At 40.3% G+C, this 16,494-nt stretch overlaps 2 protein-coding genes across 2 annotated transcripts; both read right to left on the bottom strand.

Moving 5' to 3' along the window:
- Positions 1-450: 450 nt before the first annotated feature.
- On the bottom strand, positions 451-5,723 carry rnaseh2a (ribonuclease H2, subunit A). The gene is made up of 9 exons (XM_053330989.1): positions 5,672-5,723; positions 5,343-5,478; positions 4,281-4,352; positions 3,913-4,039; positions 3,726-3,813; positions 3,376-3,513; positions 1,581-1,668; positions 1,191-1,314; positions 451-758 (listed from the first exon to the last, which is right to left on the bottom strand). Exons 2-9 carry the CDS (start codon positions 5,467-5,469, stop codon positions 596-598), a joined length of 927 nt encoding a protein of 308 aa, XP_053186964.1. The 5' UTR covers positions 5,470-5,478; positions 5,672-5,723; the 3' UTR covers positions 451-595.
- Positions 5,724-9,408: 3,685 nt separating this feature from the next.
- Positions 9,409-12,168, bottom strand: LOC128370744 (transcription factor Sox-10-like). Its single transcript, XM_053330987.1, has 4 exons — positions 12,113-12,168; positions 11,046-11,704; positions 10,377-10,648; positions 9,409-10,228 (listed from the first exon to the last, which is right to left on the bottom strand). Exons 2-4 carry the CDS (start codon positions 11,480-11,482, stop codon positions 9,441-9,443), a joined length of 1,497 nt encoding a protein of 498 aa, XP_053186962.1. The 5' UTR covers positions 11,483-11,704; positions 12,113-12,168; the 3' UTR covers positions 9,409-9,440.
- Positions 12,169-16,494: the final 4,326 nt, after the last annotated feature.

Genomic DNA, 16,494 nt, shown 5'->3' with positions numbered 1-16,494 from the left:
GATGTCTTAGTTCAAAATGTCTCCAGCTGGCACAAGTGTAACATGGAGAACTGGTGCTGTGTTAAAAGCAAAGTGTGGTCACACTGAATGTTGGTTTGATTTAGTTTTTTGTTTACTGAACTTTGTATGAAGTTCAATTTATATTAAATGATTTGGTTGGCAGAATGAAATGGTTTTCATTCTGCAGCTGAAGTCATACTAGGGTGAATATTTTGCATTTGTGGTTGTGTTTGGAGCAATAATGGTGCTTGTGAAACACTGAATGCTTTTCAAACCCCTACGGTCTACTGTCACATTGCCACCAGAGGGCAGTATCGGAATAAAAGATTGCAACCCTTTCCAACAATACATCTCTGTTTCTTTCACAAAAAGGGGGTAGAAGTATGTTAAGAACGCAAAACATGACTTTTATTTTATGTATAAAAAAAACTGATACAAACAGGACAAATAAAGAGATCTTCACTCAGGTTTGCATTGGTTCATCAAAGTCCATCCACATCTGAGCCCAAGACTCAGCTGTTTGGCTTCATGAATATGAATATCTGTGTGGTTATGATTGACTGTATGTGTGTGCATGTCCTCCAATGTGCTCTCCTCAGAGTGTGTCGAGGCTCTTCAGCCTGCGCTCAGTGAAGAAGCGATGTGTCTGGTGGGTTGGAGTTTGACTGTTACCTCCAGCTGATGCATTGAAGTAGGACAACATGGACCTGTTGTTCTTCCGCTGTGCCGCCTTCTCTCCATCCTCCTCCTCGTCATCCCTGAGGACAGATTTAACAAAACAAGACTGATGATTATGCTGTGGTTAGTACTCATCTCCTGAGGTCAAATGATTTGTAAAGACATTGGGCGTGACCTCGAAATCAAAGGGATTGTGGTTTTCACACACTAGCGCATGCATTTACACACACAACAAAGCAATTTTCAAAAGCATTTTTGTCAAGTTTTTATCTTCTGTAGACTTGGAAAAAAGCTGGAAACCATTTGAATGCTTTGAGACATTTCCTGTTCTCTGCCAAATACTTATTCATAAATAGCAGAGACACTAATTTTCTTAGAGCAAAATGGCACAAAAACTGTAAATCCTGTTTTAATGCTGGATGTTAGTGGTATCCTCATTTGACTCCCTAAATCAAACTCTGCTTTTAAACATCTAAGAGCTTTGGTCAAAATCTAGTGTGTGGGGTCTTTACCAGTGCACAGTCACAGCCTTGCTGTCCAACAAGGTTTGGGCGGTGCTCCAGCTAAAGCGGACAAACTGAGGGTAACCAAACACAGGGTCCAGGTACTTCAGCAGCCATGCTTTGGTCTTTGGGTCTGTAGAAGCAGGAGAAAGTATATCTCAATGTCAGTTTATGAGGATGCAGTTTCTACATGCATCATTTGTTCTTTGTTTATCTAATTGCACAATATGAAAATATATATTTTTTTTAAAAGGAATGCCTGACAACACAGTAAATGCATGAAAATGCTCATATTTAATACATGTTAACAAGGTTTTCTGAAATGTTGTTATTATGGAAAGGTTCATGTTGAACAGCTCTGCTCCAATTGTCAGAGATGAAAGACTTATTCATAGTTACCACCCGGGTATCCTGAGCCGTAGTCTGCATCCACATCACCCAGGTCCTCAGCAAAGTTCCAGCCCTTTACAACGCGGTCTCTGGCCACCTGACGATTGACACAACATCAGAAAAGTAGTTGACTGAATATGAACATAGCTTTAAATGCAGGCTGAGCTTTTTGGTAGCAGCAATATTAAAGGGGGCATAGTATGAAAAACTCACTTTTTCAGTGCTTGTGTGTATATATTTGAGTCTGATGTGCCTAAATTGAGCGACGTTAAGTGCAAAAAGGAGTTGTTGCTGCTGCTGTCTTACGTTCTGGAGGAATAAACCCCAATTCTGCCCTGATCTGCAGCAGTTTGCAGTGTGAGGAGTTTATTGTTTAAACTTTTGGGGTTTTGTGTATTTATTTCCAAACTCACTACTCTCAATGTATCCGGAGTCACACACCACCTCAGCAAGTGTCATCAATAATAAAAATGTCAAAATGCCATTTATATCATTTTAAAGTTACACAGTATGTAGATAACTCTGTGTATACACAATAACATCACTGCCATATTTATGTCTTTAGATTATATTATTTTGGATGTGGATTGAGCACCTACAGTCCTAGCATAACTCTGACTGACCTCAAATCTTACAGACAGATTTGACAAAGCGTGAATTCAGACTTTTTACAAATCGGCATCATAATGTAGTTATTTTGGCATCCATTTGATCCGATTATTGCAATTAAATCACAGCAAAATCTAAGTTTATTTTGGGTTCATTCAGGTTGAGCCTCACTGACCTCACTGTGCTGGTTGGGGTCTAGTCGGTGCCTGCAGCGGCTCGCTGGCTGTTTGGGGTGAACTGATTCTGTCTAAGTAACGTGAGGAATGTGGTATGTTTGTTGCACCGCTATAGTTTTCTCTGGCAGCCATGTTTTTTTTTCGGGAGTTACACTCAACAGTTGCCATGGTAGCCAAGAGAGAAGGTAAGGGCAATCAAACCAGCCATTCTGAACAGGGCTGTTTAGGCAGGGTGAGAAGGCTGTTGTGCTGTCTGATCCTTGAGGTATTTGCACCCAAGTGTGTCAGATACATTTTATTAAGACAATCTTGTGGAAGAGGGGTATTATATGGCCACTTTACATCTGTAATCCAAAATTAAGACCATGGAGTTGTATGTTTGCCTGACAGCCTGATACAAAATCCTAACCCTAACCCAACATTCCCACATTCTCTCTCTCTCTCTCTCTCTCTCTCTCTCTCTCTCTCTCTCTCTCTCTCTCTCTCTCTCTCTCTCTCTCTCTCTCTCTCTCTCTCTCTCTCTCTCTCTCTCTCAAACATATTGACAACAGTCTGTATATAGCCCCTCCTCTCTGTGCACTCTGAATCTCAAAACATGACCCTTCAGTCTTCATGATGCAGAGAAGACTACAGTAACATCACACCATTTACTTTTAGAAAAACTATTGTCAGATAATCTTTCTGTTAATTGACAATTGTTTGCGACTCTGATGTCGACTTGTAAAACCTACACAGTTCCTTTAAAATTTTGGCCATATGAGGGTGTAGAACAATACAAGAGACAGAAGACTGCTGTTCACATTAAACATTGGAAATCTGGTTTCAGCACTCCTGTTAACAAATAGATGTATGAAAAAGTAACTTAAACAACTGTACAACCTCTACAACTGGTGATATTAATTTTGTATTTATGTTGCTTCACATAAAATTATTTCCTTTAGCCTAGAGAGGAAAGATGTGTAAAACTAACTAATGATGTAAGAAAGAGGCTGAGACACAGTTTGCTGGATGTCACTAACCTTCGCACAGATACTGGCTGCACTGACGATGGGAAAGAGGGAGTCAGCCTTTGGCCTCACTGTCACCTCAATGCCCGGGAACAGCTGGGAGAGCTTTGCCTCGTACTTCTCTGCTGGGCCAACTGTGTCCACAAATACCTGCAGGGTACCAGAGAAGTGAAGGTTTGGAGACAAAGCAAGACAGCAAGACAGGAAGGGGCAGAGATCTTCATGAAAAGAATAAATAATTAACTTGTCCAAACTTGATCTAGAAAATACTGGATTGTAGGACACTTTGTGCATTCAGACAGAGGAGAAAACAGCCAATTCAAATAAATATCAAGTTTTCATTTATAGTCATGTTAACAAACCTCTTTGAGCTGTACTCCGTTGTCCAACGCATACTGAACCAAACCAATCGCTGTATCGTGTGAAAGGGTGTTCAGGTTGTATTTTGTTCTAACAAAAGCAGACATTTAGTTAGTGTATTGAAGTAAAACACAGTTTATGAATAAGAAACAAGTGAATGTGTGCATTATGCTGTATTTGACAAAATACCTCTGTAACATGCAGGTAGAGATGACGTTGGGTGAGAGAATGTTTACCGCCCATCCAACATAACTTTTGGCTTCATCCAGATTTTGGAATAGTTTCTCTCTCTCTGCCTCTGTTAAAGTCTTTGAATCTAACAAGAGAGAAAACATCAATGCATTAATCTTTTGCAGGAGGCATACAGTTATGATGAACAGGCTAAATTTGTGTTTCTCTTTTTGAAGATACATTTTATACAACAGTTATTAGTCACTCTCTCTTGTAATCAGCAGGATTAAATTAGTTGAATTTGTTTAAAAATCATACAGAGAGAGGTAGTCAATCTCCCTTTCACATCATCACCTTCAGAGATGATTAAAGGTCAACAAGATTACCTGCCACCTTCAAGGCTTTTAGCTCCTCCTTTTTGGAAACCGGACAGAAACATATTCCGTAAACCATGGGCCCTGGATCACAAACAACACAAACTCTGTTAACATGTACAGTCAGTTACCAGTTTACAAAGTACACCTAGCTAAAACTAATACAGTCAAATACTACAGCCAACAATTCTCCTTTAAGAAAGTTATAATGTTCCGTTTTTGTTGATACTGTATTAGAGAGGTGTTTAATCAACTTTATGGTCAGTTTGGAGGTGGTAGTTTGTAGTGCTGTTGAATTGCATTATACTGAGGTGTGATGTTTGTATTATGTCTACCCCTAAACCTAATTAACTCAGCTTGGACACCAGCGGGCCATCAGCTGGATCCCTCTTCCTTTCTTCTGGCTTTGTTGTTGTCACTAAGACCTTGTGATTATAAAAAAAATATGGAGTCAGTCTGCAAATGTCCTTTTTCCATCCTGAAAGAGGTTTTCTTTGCTGTAATCATTCCTGTTGTTCACAGTGGCCATGAAAAGATCCCCTTCGATGTAAGTGATGGAGGCCAAAATCCACATTTCAACATCTAGTTTATCTGAAGCTTCAATGAGGCTTCAGATAAGTCTGAGTTTGTCATATCAAGTGGATATGTGCCACATTTACAGGCTTTTCAGCATCAAATCACCTCTGTGTGTTTCCCTGTTGAGCTGCGGTGGAAGTATACTAACAAAAAGAGGAACTTTGACACTATGAAGACAGTAATATTGAAAGATATCTACTTGATTTGACTCATGTTGATGCCGGAAGATTAATATTAGCTTCACATAAACTTTTAAAGACATGTTTTGCACAGAAGGAGGACTGGGGATTTTGTCGCCCATCACTTACATTATAAGTGCATTATGAGAAGAGCCTCTAATGTTCAGTATGAATGATTACAGAAAGAAAAACATTTGGTTCATTGTATCACAGCTAACACAAGTAAACTACATTGTGTCGCTGCAGACAACTATTGACCTCAATGATTCATGATTACGTCTGTATGTTTCCTTTTTTCAAGATCAAACCAGCAGCATACCCAGCACAGGTCCCCTGCCCGCCTCATCGATGCCCAGGCAACAGTCCTCAGTCCTGCAGGCGTCAGGGATCACAGAGGCCAGCCGACAGCTCACAGAGTTGTCTGCTTCAAACGGGCTGAGGTCCATGACTGCTGACTGAGAGGAGAAGACAGAAATCCTATGATGTTCAAGTCCATACAGGGGACTGGATTCAGTTTCGGGGGTTAAGTTAGTAACATTAACGACACAAGTTGACGTTTCCTGAGTCAATTATGCGTTCACGCTGCTCTAACGTGACTTTAAAGTACTAAAACATCGTGATAAATGTGAGTTAAGTTCATGTTTTTACCTCTCTGTGTGATGACAGGACGCTTCTGGGTGTTTTTCTTCTCTGCTGCAGATTTGGCGCCCCAGGTGTGACGTCACATGCACATGCACTCTTCTATAGTTTTATGCGCGTTACCGCCACCGTCTGGTCTGGAGTCTGAACAGCAGTCTTTTTACTTTTCGCTCCCGTATTGCGCTTCATACTTTGGTATAATATAAATTGCTATTAAATATTTTAGCTTCAGGTTTTTGACCACATTTATTGTAAGATACAACATAGTGAACTTCACTGGCAAAGTCCTGGACTAATTTCTATCATCACCACTGTGTTTTTTCAGTCTGTCAACCATTTAGCAGGATTGAGACAGCAGTTTGGTGTCTGACATGAAGAAATATTACAAAATATGTACTAAACCTAAATAACTGAATTCTGTGAATAAACAAATGTTTTTAGGATGCACTCAGCAGCCACATGTGACACTAGTTCAAGATACAACTAAGTGTTTGTATTTCTCTTGTGATTTGTAATTTTTTGTCATTTTTATTTTATTTAGACAGGGACAGTGCACAATAAAACATTAACCTTGCACCAGGTATCAGTATCAAAAGCCAAAGATGTGTTATGGACTGTTTCAGAATACTATAATGTTATGTATTATATTGTAGAAGTATTATTTAAATCATTATTTAAAGAGTATGTTATTGCAGCTGATGAAATTGGAGTCTGTATTTTATATAATCTCTGGTAACTGGTGACTATATATGTTAAAAAAATTCCATTTGAAACAAGAAGAAATAGCAGTAAAATAAAATGAAGTGGGAAAATGTTGCCTGAATATGGTACTAAAGTAAATGTACTCATTGCTTTCCACAAATGGTAATCCCAACAGTTTAATTTATGATTTAAACAATCTTAAATTTGAGATACCCATCTCATTTTGGCTTGATGTTTTTATTGAATTAATTGACTAATGAACGTTCATCAAAATTCACCAAGATTTTGCCAAGACTGTTTTGACAAGACTGAATTTTCATCTCTTTTTCTTTCTTTGCTGGAAACCTACCATTAATTGGCTTAATCTGCAAAAATGAAAAGTGTTAAATGACATTAAATAGACATGGGTTGATTAATGTGCTATGATGCCCCAGGACCAAAGACAAGTTCTAGGCACCTACAGATGCCCTTTTTGTGGTAATCTGGTCAAAGAAATTATTCAGGGAGTTGCATACAACAAGTAACTATGCAGGACTCCCCTGCAGGCTTTGGTCGTGATATTCACAATAATCACATTACCACAATTTCCCTCATAAATTCCCAAATGCACATACAAGTAGTTTATTTTCAATGCAATGTCTTCTTCCCCTTTTTGACTGTAATTAAACAACAACAAATAAAATAGACTAAAATCTTTGCCCTCTATTAAGTGTTCATCAGCTACCATAATATTTGTATCTAGCTAGTTTTTTTCCTTCCGAAGCCATCATCTTTTTTCTCTGCTTGCTCACAACATGATCGTATCAGTGTTTGTGTATCACCTGACCCAAGGTCTCCTCAAGTGCCACCATTTTTAAATTAATAATCCAAGTGTTGCCTTAATCATTGATGGTTTTTCTCTCAAAAATGAACCAAAGTTTGATGCGGTCCATGAACTGCCTTCTTTTCATTTCTCCCAAAATTAGCTTCAGCTCTCATCCCTCATTTTGGACAATTGTCACCTTTTAATTTGGAAAAAGAGCACTGCCTCCACCATCATCTGTGTTTTACATTTCCCTCAATTGCACAGTTAATACAGTAAACACAACATGATTTTGGATACCTGCTTAATGAGTTTAAACTGCAGCTGAATAAGGGGAGGGGGAGCCTCAGGTGGAGAGGAGAGGGCAGAGTGAAAGGAAAGCCATGTACAAAAGTCCAAGTGTAGCCTACGTTAGTTACTGAGCTGAAATTGGCCTTGCCTCTGGCTCTTTACACCCACCCCTTCTCTCTCTTTCTGTCCCTCTCTGCCTCTCTGAATGGCTCTCTTTGTCTTTTCTCAGTAACACGCAGTCCCCAGCCGATTAAATGTGGGGAATTAGTAGTCAATTTTAGCCTACCACACACACACAAACACACTAAACAGCTTAGGTTGGTGGGGCACTGATTGTGTTGTTATTACAGTTTACACGTCAGCAGCGTGTTTTTAATTTTTTTTTTTTTTTCACCCCTCACTTGCTTAGTACACCGTCTGTTGCTATTCTTGAACAACCACTGCCACATAAAATAATCTTACACAAGGTTTTTTTTTTTTATAAATAAATTGATTTAATAGATGACAACAATAATATTTCAACATTGCTTTTCTTGTAAGGAAGCAAAATACTCAAGTGAATGTATAGCAAACACTTTACAAAACTATCCAGAATTATACAAAAATGGAAGAAGCAAAGGTGTGACACGCAATGCATTATTACTTACATAAAAATAATAACTACATGGTAAGAGGGTCAGTATAAAATGATAAAGTATGCATCACGTAATAAAGGTGAAGCCTGTGGTAATGACCATTATTCACATTGCTGAAGAGGACAGGAAAAGGCCTGTCTGGGCTCTACATAGGAAAAACTGCAAAGAAGAAAACATGCTTACGGCCTACATGCAGTGCAGAATGGTTGTACATGTGATTCTAATCCTTAAGTAGGACCCAAAGCTGGCCATTTATCTCAAGAGATTTGGTTAAGACTTTGCACTTATAGATTTTAACTCAGTTATTGGGGAAAAAAATCAGATGTGAATCAGCAAAATGTTAGGCACTTAAAAAGCAAACAAAAAAAAAAAGTTTGGTGACTTAAGTGAATTTTTTTTTATTGTTCTGAAATTGATCAGGTATCCAGGGTTGTGTTTCTCCTTTGCTATTGGCACAAAATAACTAAAGTTGAGGTAAGTGTCCAAGACTGAGCGATAAGCTGAAATACATCTTTAAGAGCTCTCTTTCCCTCTCTTTTTCCTATTTTTCCCCTTAAATGCTTAATTGTTCAGTTTCAACAAAGTAAGGAAGGACAGAAACACACAGACTGCGTTATCTACAGAGAAAAGAAGGTCGCAACTATCCTTATCTGGCCACATAAACAACCCCAGGGAGCATCATATTTAAACAAAACATGCTTTTCCCAAAGCAGTGGTGCAGATGTATAAGTGTAATATCAAATCAGTCACAATAAAGTTACATCCTAGGATATCAACAACAACAATAAACTTACTACGCATATAAAATAACACAATAACATAAAAAAACATCTCCTTTAGTTTGGTTAATAAAAATCTGATTATGTCAGTTGAAACCCATCGTTTCTGGGTTGTATCATTCATCAATGCAACATCTGTTCACTCATTTACCTCCAGTATACACACTTGATGAACATCCCAACACATAAATTCATGATGGCACACGTTTGTTAATGTTTATTCATTTTCTGATTGGCTGTTGGCCCATGAGTCACACTTTATACTGTGTGAATTTGTGGCTGTTTTGTATTTTTTTAAGAATAACTGTGTAAGGCCCCATGGATGCATCTTGCATTATATTGGCTAAAAAAGTAAAAACCTCTAATATTACATCAATATGGCACGGGCACACACACACACACACACACGCACGCACACGCGCACACACACATACACACACAAACACACACACACACACACACATATGCACAGTCACACACTCACATTTGCACACACACAGACACACACACACACACACAAAGATCCACTCACACGCTTCCCATATTTCCCTCTGCTCAGCTGGTCTCCCTCAAGGTCTTGTGAGTGTGGTGTAAACAGGCTGCTCCCAGTGTGTGGGGCTGTGAGAGGGGGCCACGCTGGAGGGGTCTCCTATGGTAGTGTACAGAGGCCTCTGTGTAGGGCCCATGTAGGAGAAGGCTGAGTACAGCCCCGGGGCCTGGCTGGAGTGGGCATAGTACGCCCCGGGGGCCTGGTGCTCTCCATACTCAAACTGAGCCCTGGAGGCCAGCGAGGGGAAAGCAGAGCCGTAGTGAGGGAGGCTGAGCGGGGTGTAGGTGACATGGGTGCCTGAGGAGGGAGAGGACGAGGCCTCGACATAGTGGCTCCCAGATGCAGACTCACTCTTGATCTGGGCTTTGGAAGGGTCAGAGGAAGACGGAGAGGCCTGAGGCTGCTGCTGCTGTTTGGAGAGCCAGGCAGAGTGCCCGCTTGCAGCAGCCAAGGCATAGGCGTAAGACGAGGCCGAAGATCCAGCTGTAGGGGCCCCAGCCGCACTCTGCGGGTGGCCGTTTGGAGGAAGGTACTGGTCAAACTCATTCACATCAAATGGCTCAATGTTAGACATCACTTCGTGGCTGATCTCACCGATGTCCATTGTGCCAAAGTCGATGTGGGGTTTAGCGCTTGATGACGAGGGACCACCGGATGCACCTTCAGCTCCCACCCCAAGTGCTCCCCTTGACCCCCCTGATCCTCCGGCTGCTCCTGCTGCCCCCTCCCTCTTTCCATCTGACAGCTTCCCAGACTGGAGCTCTGTCTTTGGGGTGGTGGGGGGCGTGGGCGGGCTGTGACCCTGACCTAGAAGAAAAAGGAGAGGGGGCAACATGGTTAGGTGAACTGTCACAACAGGTTTGTCTCCTTTTAGTGTAATTTTGATTTAAGACTCAAATGATTTTCTGACATGGCAAAACATAAATTATGATAGTATGTTCAGACTCTAACTTACCAGCAGGATGATGGTGGTGATGGTGGTGGTGGTGCAGGTCACCCAGGGGAGACCCAGCCCCACCGTTGTGCTCCAAATGCAGGGTCTTGTAATGTGACTGGGAGTGGCTGGCCTCCCCTTCCCCCTGGCTATCAGACTCACCAGCATTCGTTAGTTTGCCGTTTTTGCGTCTCCGGGGCTGGTACTTGTACTCCGGGTAGTCCTTCTTGTGCTGTTTCCTCAGCCTCTCCGCCTCCTCGATGAATGGCCTCTTGTCGTTCTCGTTCAGTAGCCTGAAGGGGGGAGAAAAACAAGGACCGATTTAGTTTTATAAGCCCTGCGTCTTAATGTCAAAGTTTTGTGTTTTAATATGTCTGAAAAGAAACATTTTCCAATCTAAGCAATGGGTAATGGATACATTTAAGGATACAGTGCATTTAACCCAGTTTAAATCAATTTTAAGTATAAAATATCGAACATTTTTAAGGCACAAACCAGAAAAAGAAAAGTTAATTTTTGTTTTTAGGCGTGTCCCTTGATTACAATCACTAATCTGAGCTCATAATTTCCCCCACTTTCAGATTTAGGGTCAGGCTCTACATCCCCATTTCTCCTTACGCACAAACTACACAGGAAATGTGCCACTGTATGGCCACAGTGTTCTTTGTGGGGCAGCCTCAACATACAGACCTCCACAGTTTGCCCAGGGTCTTGCTCAGCTCCGCGTTGTGCAGGTGGGGGTACTGGTCGGCCAGTTTCCTCCTCGCCGCTTGTGCCCACACCATGAAGGCGTTCATAGGCCGTTTGACGTGGGGCTTCGCTTTGTTTCCGTTGTTTACGCGCACCGGCATAGGCACAAGAGTCCAGTCATATCCATCGAGCACCTGACTGACCGCCTCCCTGATGCCGATGGGAAAGCGATCGTCCTCTTCGTCTGATTTGCCTCTGGATCTGTCATCCCCCCTGCCATCCGCGACACACAGAGCGGTCAGCTGCGGCGGCGGTCCGGTCAGAGGTGAGTCCTGGCCGGGTGGCGCTCCGGGTTGAGACGGAGACAGTGAGTGACCATCATCTGACCCACCGGGACTCAGCTCCGCCTCGGACAGGCTGTGCTCCTCGCCGGACATTTTTTTTCTTATTTAAACTAATGATAAACAACCCTTGAATTTAGTTTCACTGAGAACACAAACTTTTCAGTGTAATTAAATCGTTTTAACTCGATAAGATGTCTGGAGTCTGCGACGGTCCCAGTTATTGCTCACTCTTCTCAGGGAAAGCCATACTGGTGCGTAAAAGTGTCCAAATCCTTTTCGTCGGCTAAAAGTCCGTTTCACCCAAATCAGCTACACCTAAAAAAACAAAAGAAGTTTAAAGTAAACAATAAAACAATCATAAAGTATTGTATTTGTCAAATTATAGCCTATAATTTCAGCTTTCTTGTGAATCAAACATGCCCCGGTTTACTTGAGGCATATTTAACCAGGTTAAGAGATTTAGCGGACTAAATGAGACCCTATAACTGCCAGCACGACATCTCTAGCCAACAATAATAATAATTATAATAATTATTATATTTGGATGAAGGGACTGAATCCAGAAAAATTAAATTCTGCCCATAAAACATTGTCATCCAAGCCAAATTAACGTGGTAAGCTCTTTCAATAAAAGGTAAGAAGTGCGCAGCTGGCACGTGATTATTGATATTAAATATTCGCCTTTATCTTCGAAATTTTGTATTAAAAAATTACATAACTTACCAATTTAGATGTCCAGTGGTCCAACATGGGAGTGTGTGTGGCTGACTGTAGAGCCGATGAATGGCTGCTCTGTGTGGCAACACCGGAGCTTAAAGAGCGCCTTGTGAGAAGGACTGCGAGAGAAAAAAAAGTGATTGAAAGTGGAAAACATTCCCAGAGAGGCAGCATTCCAGCAGACAGTCAGCCCCGCCCTCACGGCAGCACGCCACGCTCCGATTGGCCCTCTAATTACCCCGCTGCTCCCCGATTGGACAGAAGCAATATACTGTTAATGGTGGTCTGTCTATCACTGCAACATTTCCAACACAGACGAGGTGAGATTTTTACATCGGAGTGGCTTAAATGACTCTACAGTGTGCCCATTTAGATGCAGGAGAAGGCCAGCTTTGTTGGACGTGTTGACATACTATATCAAACAAATAAACAATCATGAAGAGAGTTATTGCCTCCTGTGGTCGCGTTCCTAAAAAAAAAAAACAGAAAAAAAGGAATTGTGAAGTGAGCAGCTCTGATTAAGACAAAATCATGTAGCAACTTTTATATTTTAAAAAACAAACAAACAACCTTTTACAAGTTATCAGGTAAAAAAAACTGGGTACTAATTTTAAGAAGAAGAGGAAGATAAGATAAATAGAGAATGAACTATTAACCAGGTTTGTGTGATAAACTTTCTATTTGACAAACTGATCACTAATTGAATAAAATTCATATCAATTAATCAGCATCTATTTTTATCTGTAAGGCCGCAAATCAACCTTTAAAACATTATACATTAAAAATAGACGAATAACACATTTAGCTTTGATAATATAAACTGTATTATCGTTACTAAATTCAAGTGTCCAAGCATAATGAATGACGTGATCAGTTAATGAACTCTCTCATTGAAAACGTCTGATCCAAAAGGATGTGTTTAAGAAATCACAAGTTTAACTTTAACGACCTTATTGATAATTAAAGGCTCCTTATTACCAAGTATCTTAAAAACAGACGCAAGTTCAGTCAATAATGAATAATTAAATATGTCTAATCAAACTGTCTTCTGAAAGAATGGGCCAAATATCTGGAAACGTGACACAGATTGAAAGAAAAAGATAACAACTCCTTGCTCTTGATACCTTATCCTTAACAAAATAACAAAGTGAACATAGATGAGAATAAATTAATGACCTTTTAAGTCATTTTTTCCCCTTTTCTGTGCGTAAAGCAGGACTGCTGCGATAGTTGCGCGCTGGCTGAGTTGTACACGCTTGGAGGCCATGATTTGCGACGTTAAGCTTGGTCTGATGGGAAGGAAGAGAATCGACCATAGCAGCATCTGATGTAGACACATTCGCACACACACACACACACACACACACACACTCTCTCTCTCTCTCTCTCTCTCTCTCTCTCTCTCTCTCTCTCTCTCTCTCTCTCTCTCTCTCTCTCTCTCCCTCACACACACACACACACACACTCACTCACACACAAAATGAATGCAACAATAACTCCTGTGTCTCCATTGCCTCTCATGTTGAGCGTGGCTCTCAGTTTTCTCTCTCTCTCCCTCTCCTCTCTCTTTGCTCTCTTTGTCTCCATCTCAGGTGAATTGTGGCCATGTGATCAAACGCCCAAGCCTCTATCCATTAACCCTCGTAAATGAAAAAAAAACGGGGAACAAAAAGCAGTTTTGTGCTGCAAACATGGAAAAAATTGATAACAGAGAGCGATGTGTGCGTCTTTCTCCCCTTATGTCCGAGCATAGACAGCAGTGGCGCACACATAGAAAATACTCAGCGGCAGACGGGACGCACGGATCTCTCTTGTTTCTCCCTCTGCGACACATTTATATCTCTAAAAAACTCTCTGCAGCACCTGGATTTGGGCCTCGGAAGGTGCTGATGGCGGAGGGACTTGTGTTTGGGGGATGAGAGGGTGACGGGTTGGTGGAGGAGAGTAGGTGGTGGGGTGGGGGAGACACCTACAGGCTGCACCCCACCGAACCAACCAGCAAACACTGGGATCCAGCTTTGAGGCCTCCGAGTGAAGTGAGTGTTTTTCGTCTAACGATACAAGGGGAGGGTTGATTTTTTTTTTTTTTTTTTTTTTTTTGCTGTTGTTGTTTTTTTCAGGCAAAGTGTTTAAAGTATTTGTGTAGTTGTACATCTTGTTGACCGGGTTTGCTCAGACTAGAGGGAGGAAGCTGCGGTTTTCAGAGTGTTTAGTTAGTACAGCTGGATGTGCATGCCCCCCCAGGGAGTTGGTCTATCAGAGCAAGGTGTTTCTTTTTTTTTTTTTTTTTTTTACATCAGCAGTGTCTGTCCTGCCTGAGAAAATACGGTTATATAATTACATTAAATAACAGTTCCCCTCATAAAATGTTAAAACAAATTTGAATGTTTTTGTGCCCCTCTAAAACGAGATGGTGCGTCTCAAGGGGTTTATCCTCTAATTGCATTTTGAAATAATTAAATATATATTTAATAAGAGCCACTGCGTTTTTATAATAGTCTTTTATCACTAAACATTCCTGCAGGAGTTATTCCGGGACTCAGTCGTGACTTTTTTAAATGACTACAACATCTTTATGAGTTAATGAGTTAATGTGAGACAATGCAGAGACTTCCTAATGACATTAACAACTCTGATGTATATTTTTCTGTCGTGTCATTATTACATTTCTGAATTATGAATGAGGACTAATAGCTTTTTACCTATACCGTGCTGGTTACTTCTGCTGTTCTTCAGAGTTATATTATAGAATGACTGCAGCTCCGCTTTTCACTGGAATGGTTTTATTATATTGAAAATTAATTTTAGCTCATGGGGGGAAAACAGACATTTAAAAGTATTGCTAAAGTTAAGTGTTAGCAGTATTTGCACATTTTTTTCACCTGCAAAAAATCAACTAAAACACTTTAATAAAAAATCTACTTCTTTTTATAATTTATGGGACAATGAGAATTTTATTCAGTCCAAAACATTTTCTGTTACTCAAAAAGCGAAGTGAAATGTTTTTAACTAAGACCAAATTATCAAACTTCATACAAGTTTTTTTTCACCTGAAAATGACCTCCATCAAACCCAAACGCGAAAATCTGTTAAACTACTGGGCTTTTTATTATAGCCTATTATAGAGGGTTTTATATTATTATAAATGAACGAGAAGTGGCTTTTTAATAATGAATAAAATCTGTTGCCTAATAATCATAAAACAGAGGAGCGAAAGAGAAAAAGGACCGTGGCCTTTATAATACTAATTAGTGAAAGAGACGTTTAATTTTCAGTGAAGTTTTTTTTTAACACTGTGAAAATGTGTCATAATTTTAAGCGTTAAAGTTTATTTCTTTTAATGGATAAAACTCACAGTAAAACTCGGCGCAGTTTGTTATTGAATGTGTCTCTGCGGGTCTCAGCAGGCCTCTGAGCAGTCCTCAGACGTCTTCATTATATGTTTTCGATGCTGTAAAACAGAACAGACAGTCTGCTGGATTAATCTCTAAAGATGTTCATTATGATAAATAGTGTATGTGGTTTCTTGATGATAATTGTCGCTTCCTCCATATTCGCCTGCAGGTCTTCTGATCCTGCATTGCAGTAAAGCAGGCCTCATTTATCAGTGTCCCTCCAATTTTCATACATGTTGTTCTTTAATTCCAGATAAATTGACATCATCATATTGTTTACATGGCTAATCAAACAATCCACCTGCTTATGTTGTTTATAGTTGGTATATTTATATTAAAGATGTGACTAAAAAAATATTGAGAAACCAAAAAGTGAAAGTGTTGGAGGGCAGGCTTCAAATATGCGAAAGTGGAAGTTGAACCTACAAATTTCAAATGATTATACTTCCTCTGGCAACCTCAGACTTCAAAATGATAAGATTTAATTGTATTTATTGACAATTAAACTGGTATAAAAGCACATGTTGATGGTGTTTCTGGTTTAAAAAAATCTCCTGTCATTGAATATTTAAGTTATTTTTTAAAGCAAAACGTATGTAGCTCAATATCTCAGAGCTTTATATGTGTATAAACATCTCAACTCAAGATTATAGTTTCTCATTTTTGTAAGATTCCACCAACATGTTTTAAAGGAAGTGCAGCAGCCTGTGGATAGTCCACCTGTCACCCAAATATCACCTGTCCCCAACTTTGGATGATTCTTTTCCCATACAGTATGTGCAAAATAAAAAATGAGAAAAGAGCAACATCCTTATCTGTAACGGCCATGCATTTTCAGACATTTTCCATGTCCTGTGTGAAACTCTCATGGGCCTCAGGGCAGCTGTAACTTGTTAGAAAATAGAGCTCACATGGTCGCATCAGTCCCTGTGCTAACCTGCCATGTGACTGCAGTAATGGGCCTCTCCATGGCTGCACAGACCACTGTATCAC

The sequence above is a fragment of the Scomber japonicus genome, chromosome 2, assembly GCF_027409825.1.
Source record: "Scomber japonicus isolate fScoJap1 chromosome 2, fScoJap1.pri, whole genome shotgun sequence".
Lineage (NCBI taxonomy): Eukaryota > Metazoa > Chordata > Actinopteri > Scombriformes > Scombridae > Scomber > Scomber japonicus.
This window is presented reverse-complemented; position numbering and strand designations above follow the sequence as displayed.

Coding starts and splice junctions, on each gene's coding strand:
- rnaseh2a (XM_053330989.1), bottom strand. CDS start 5,469: ATGGACCTCAGCCCGTTTGAAGCAGACAACTCTGTGAGCTGTCGGCTG. Junction 4,353..5,342: donor GGGCAGGGGACCTGTGCTGG/GTATGCTGCTGG, acceptor TTTGTGATCCAG/GGCCCATGGTTTACGGAATA. Junction 3,814..3,912: donor TCTACCTGCATGTTACAGAG/GTATTTTGTCAA, acceptor TGCTTTTGTTAG/AACAAAATACAACCTGAACA.
- LOC128370744 (XM_053330987.1), bottom strand. CDS start 11,482: ATGTCCGGCGAGGAGCACAGCCTGTCCGAGGCGGAGCTGAGTCCCGGT. Junction 10,649..11,045: donor ACCCTGGGCAAACTGTGGAG/GTCTGTATGTTG, acceptor TCCCCCCTTCAG/GCTACTGAACGAGAACGACA. Junction 10,229..10,376: donor TCACCACCATCATCCTGCTG/GTAAGTTAGAGT, acceptor TTTTTCTTCTAG/GTCAGGGTCACAGCCCGCCC.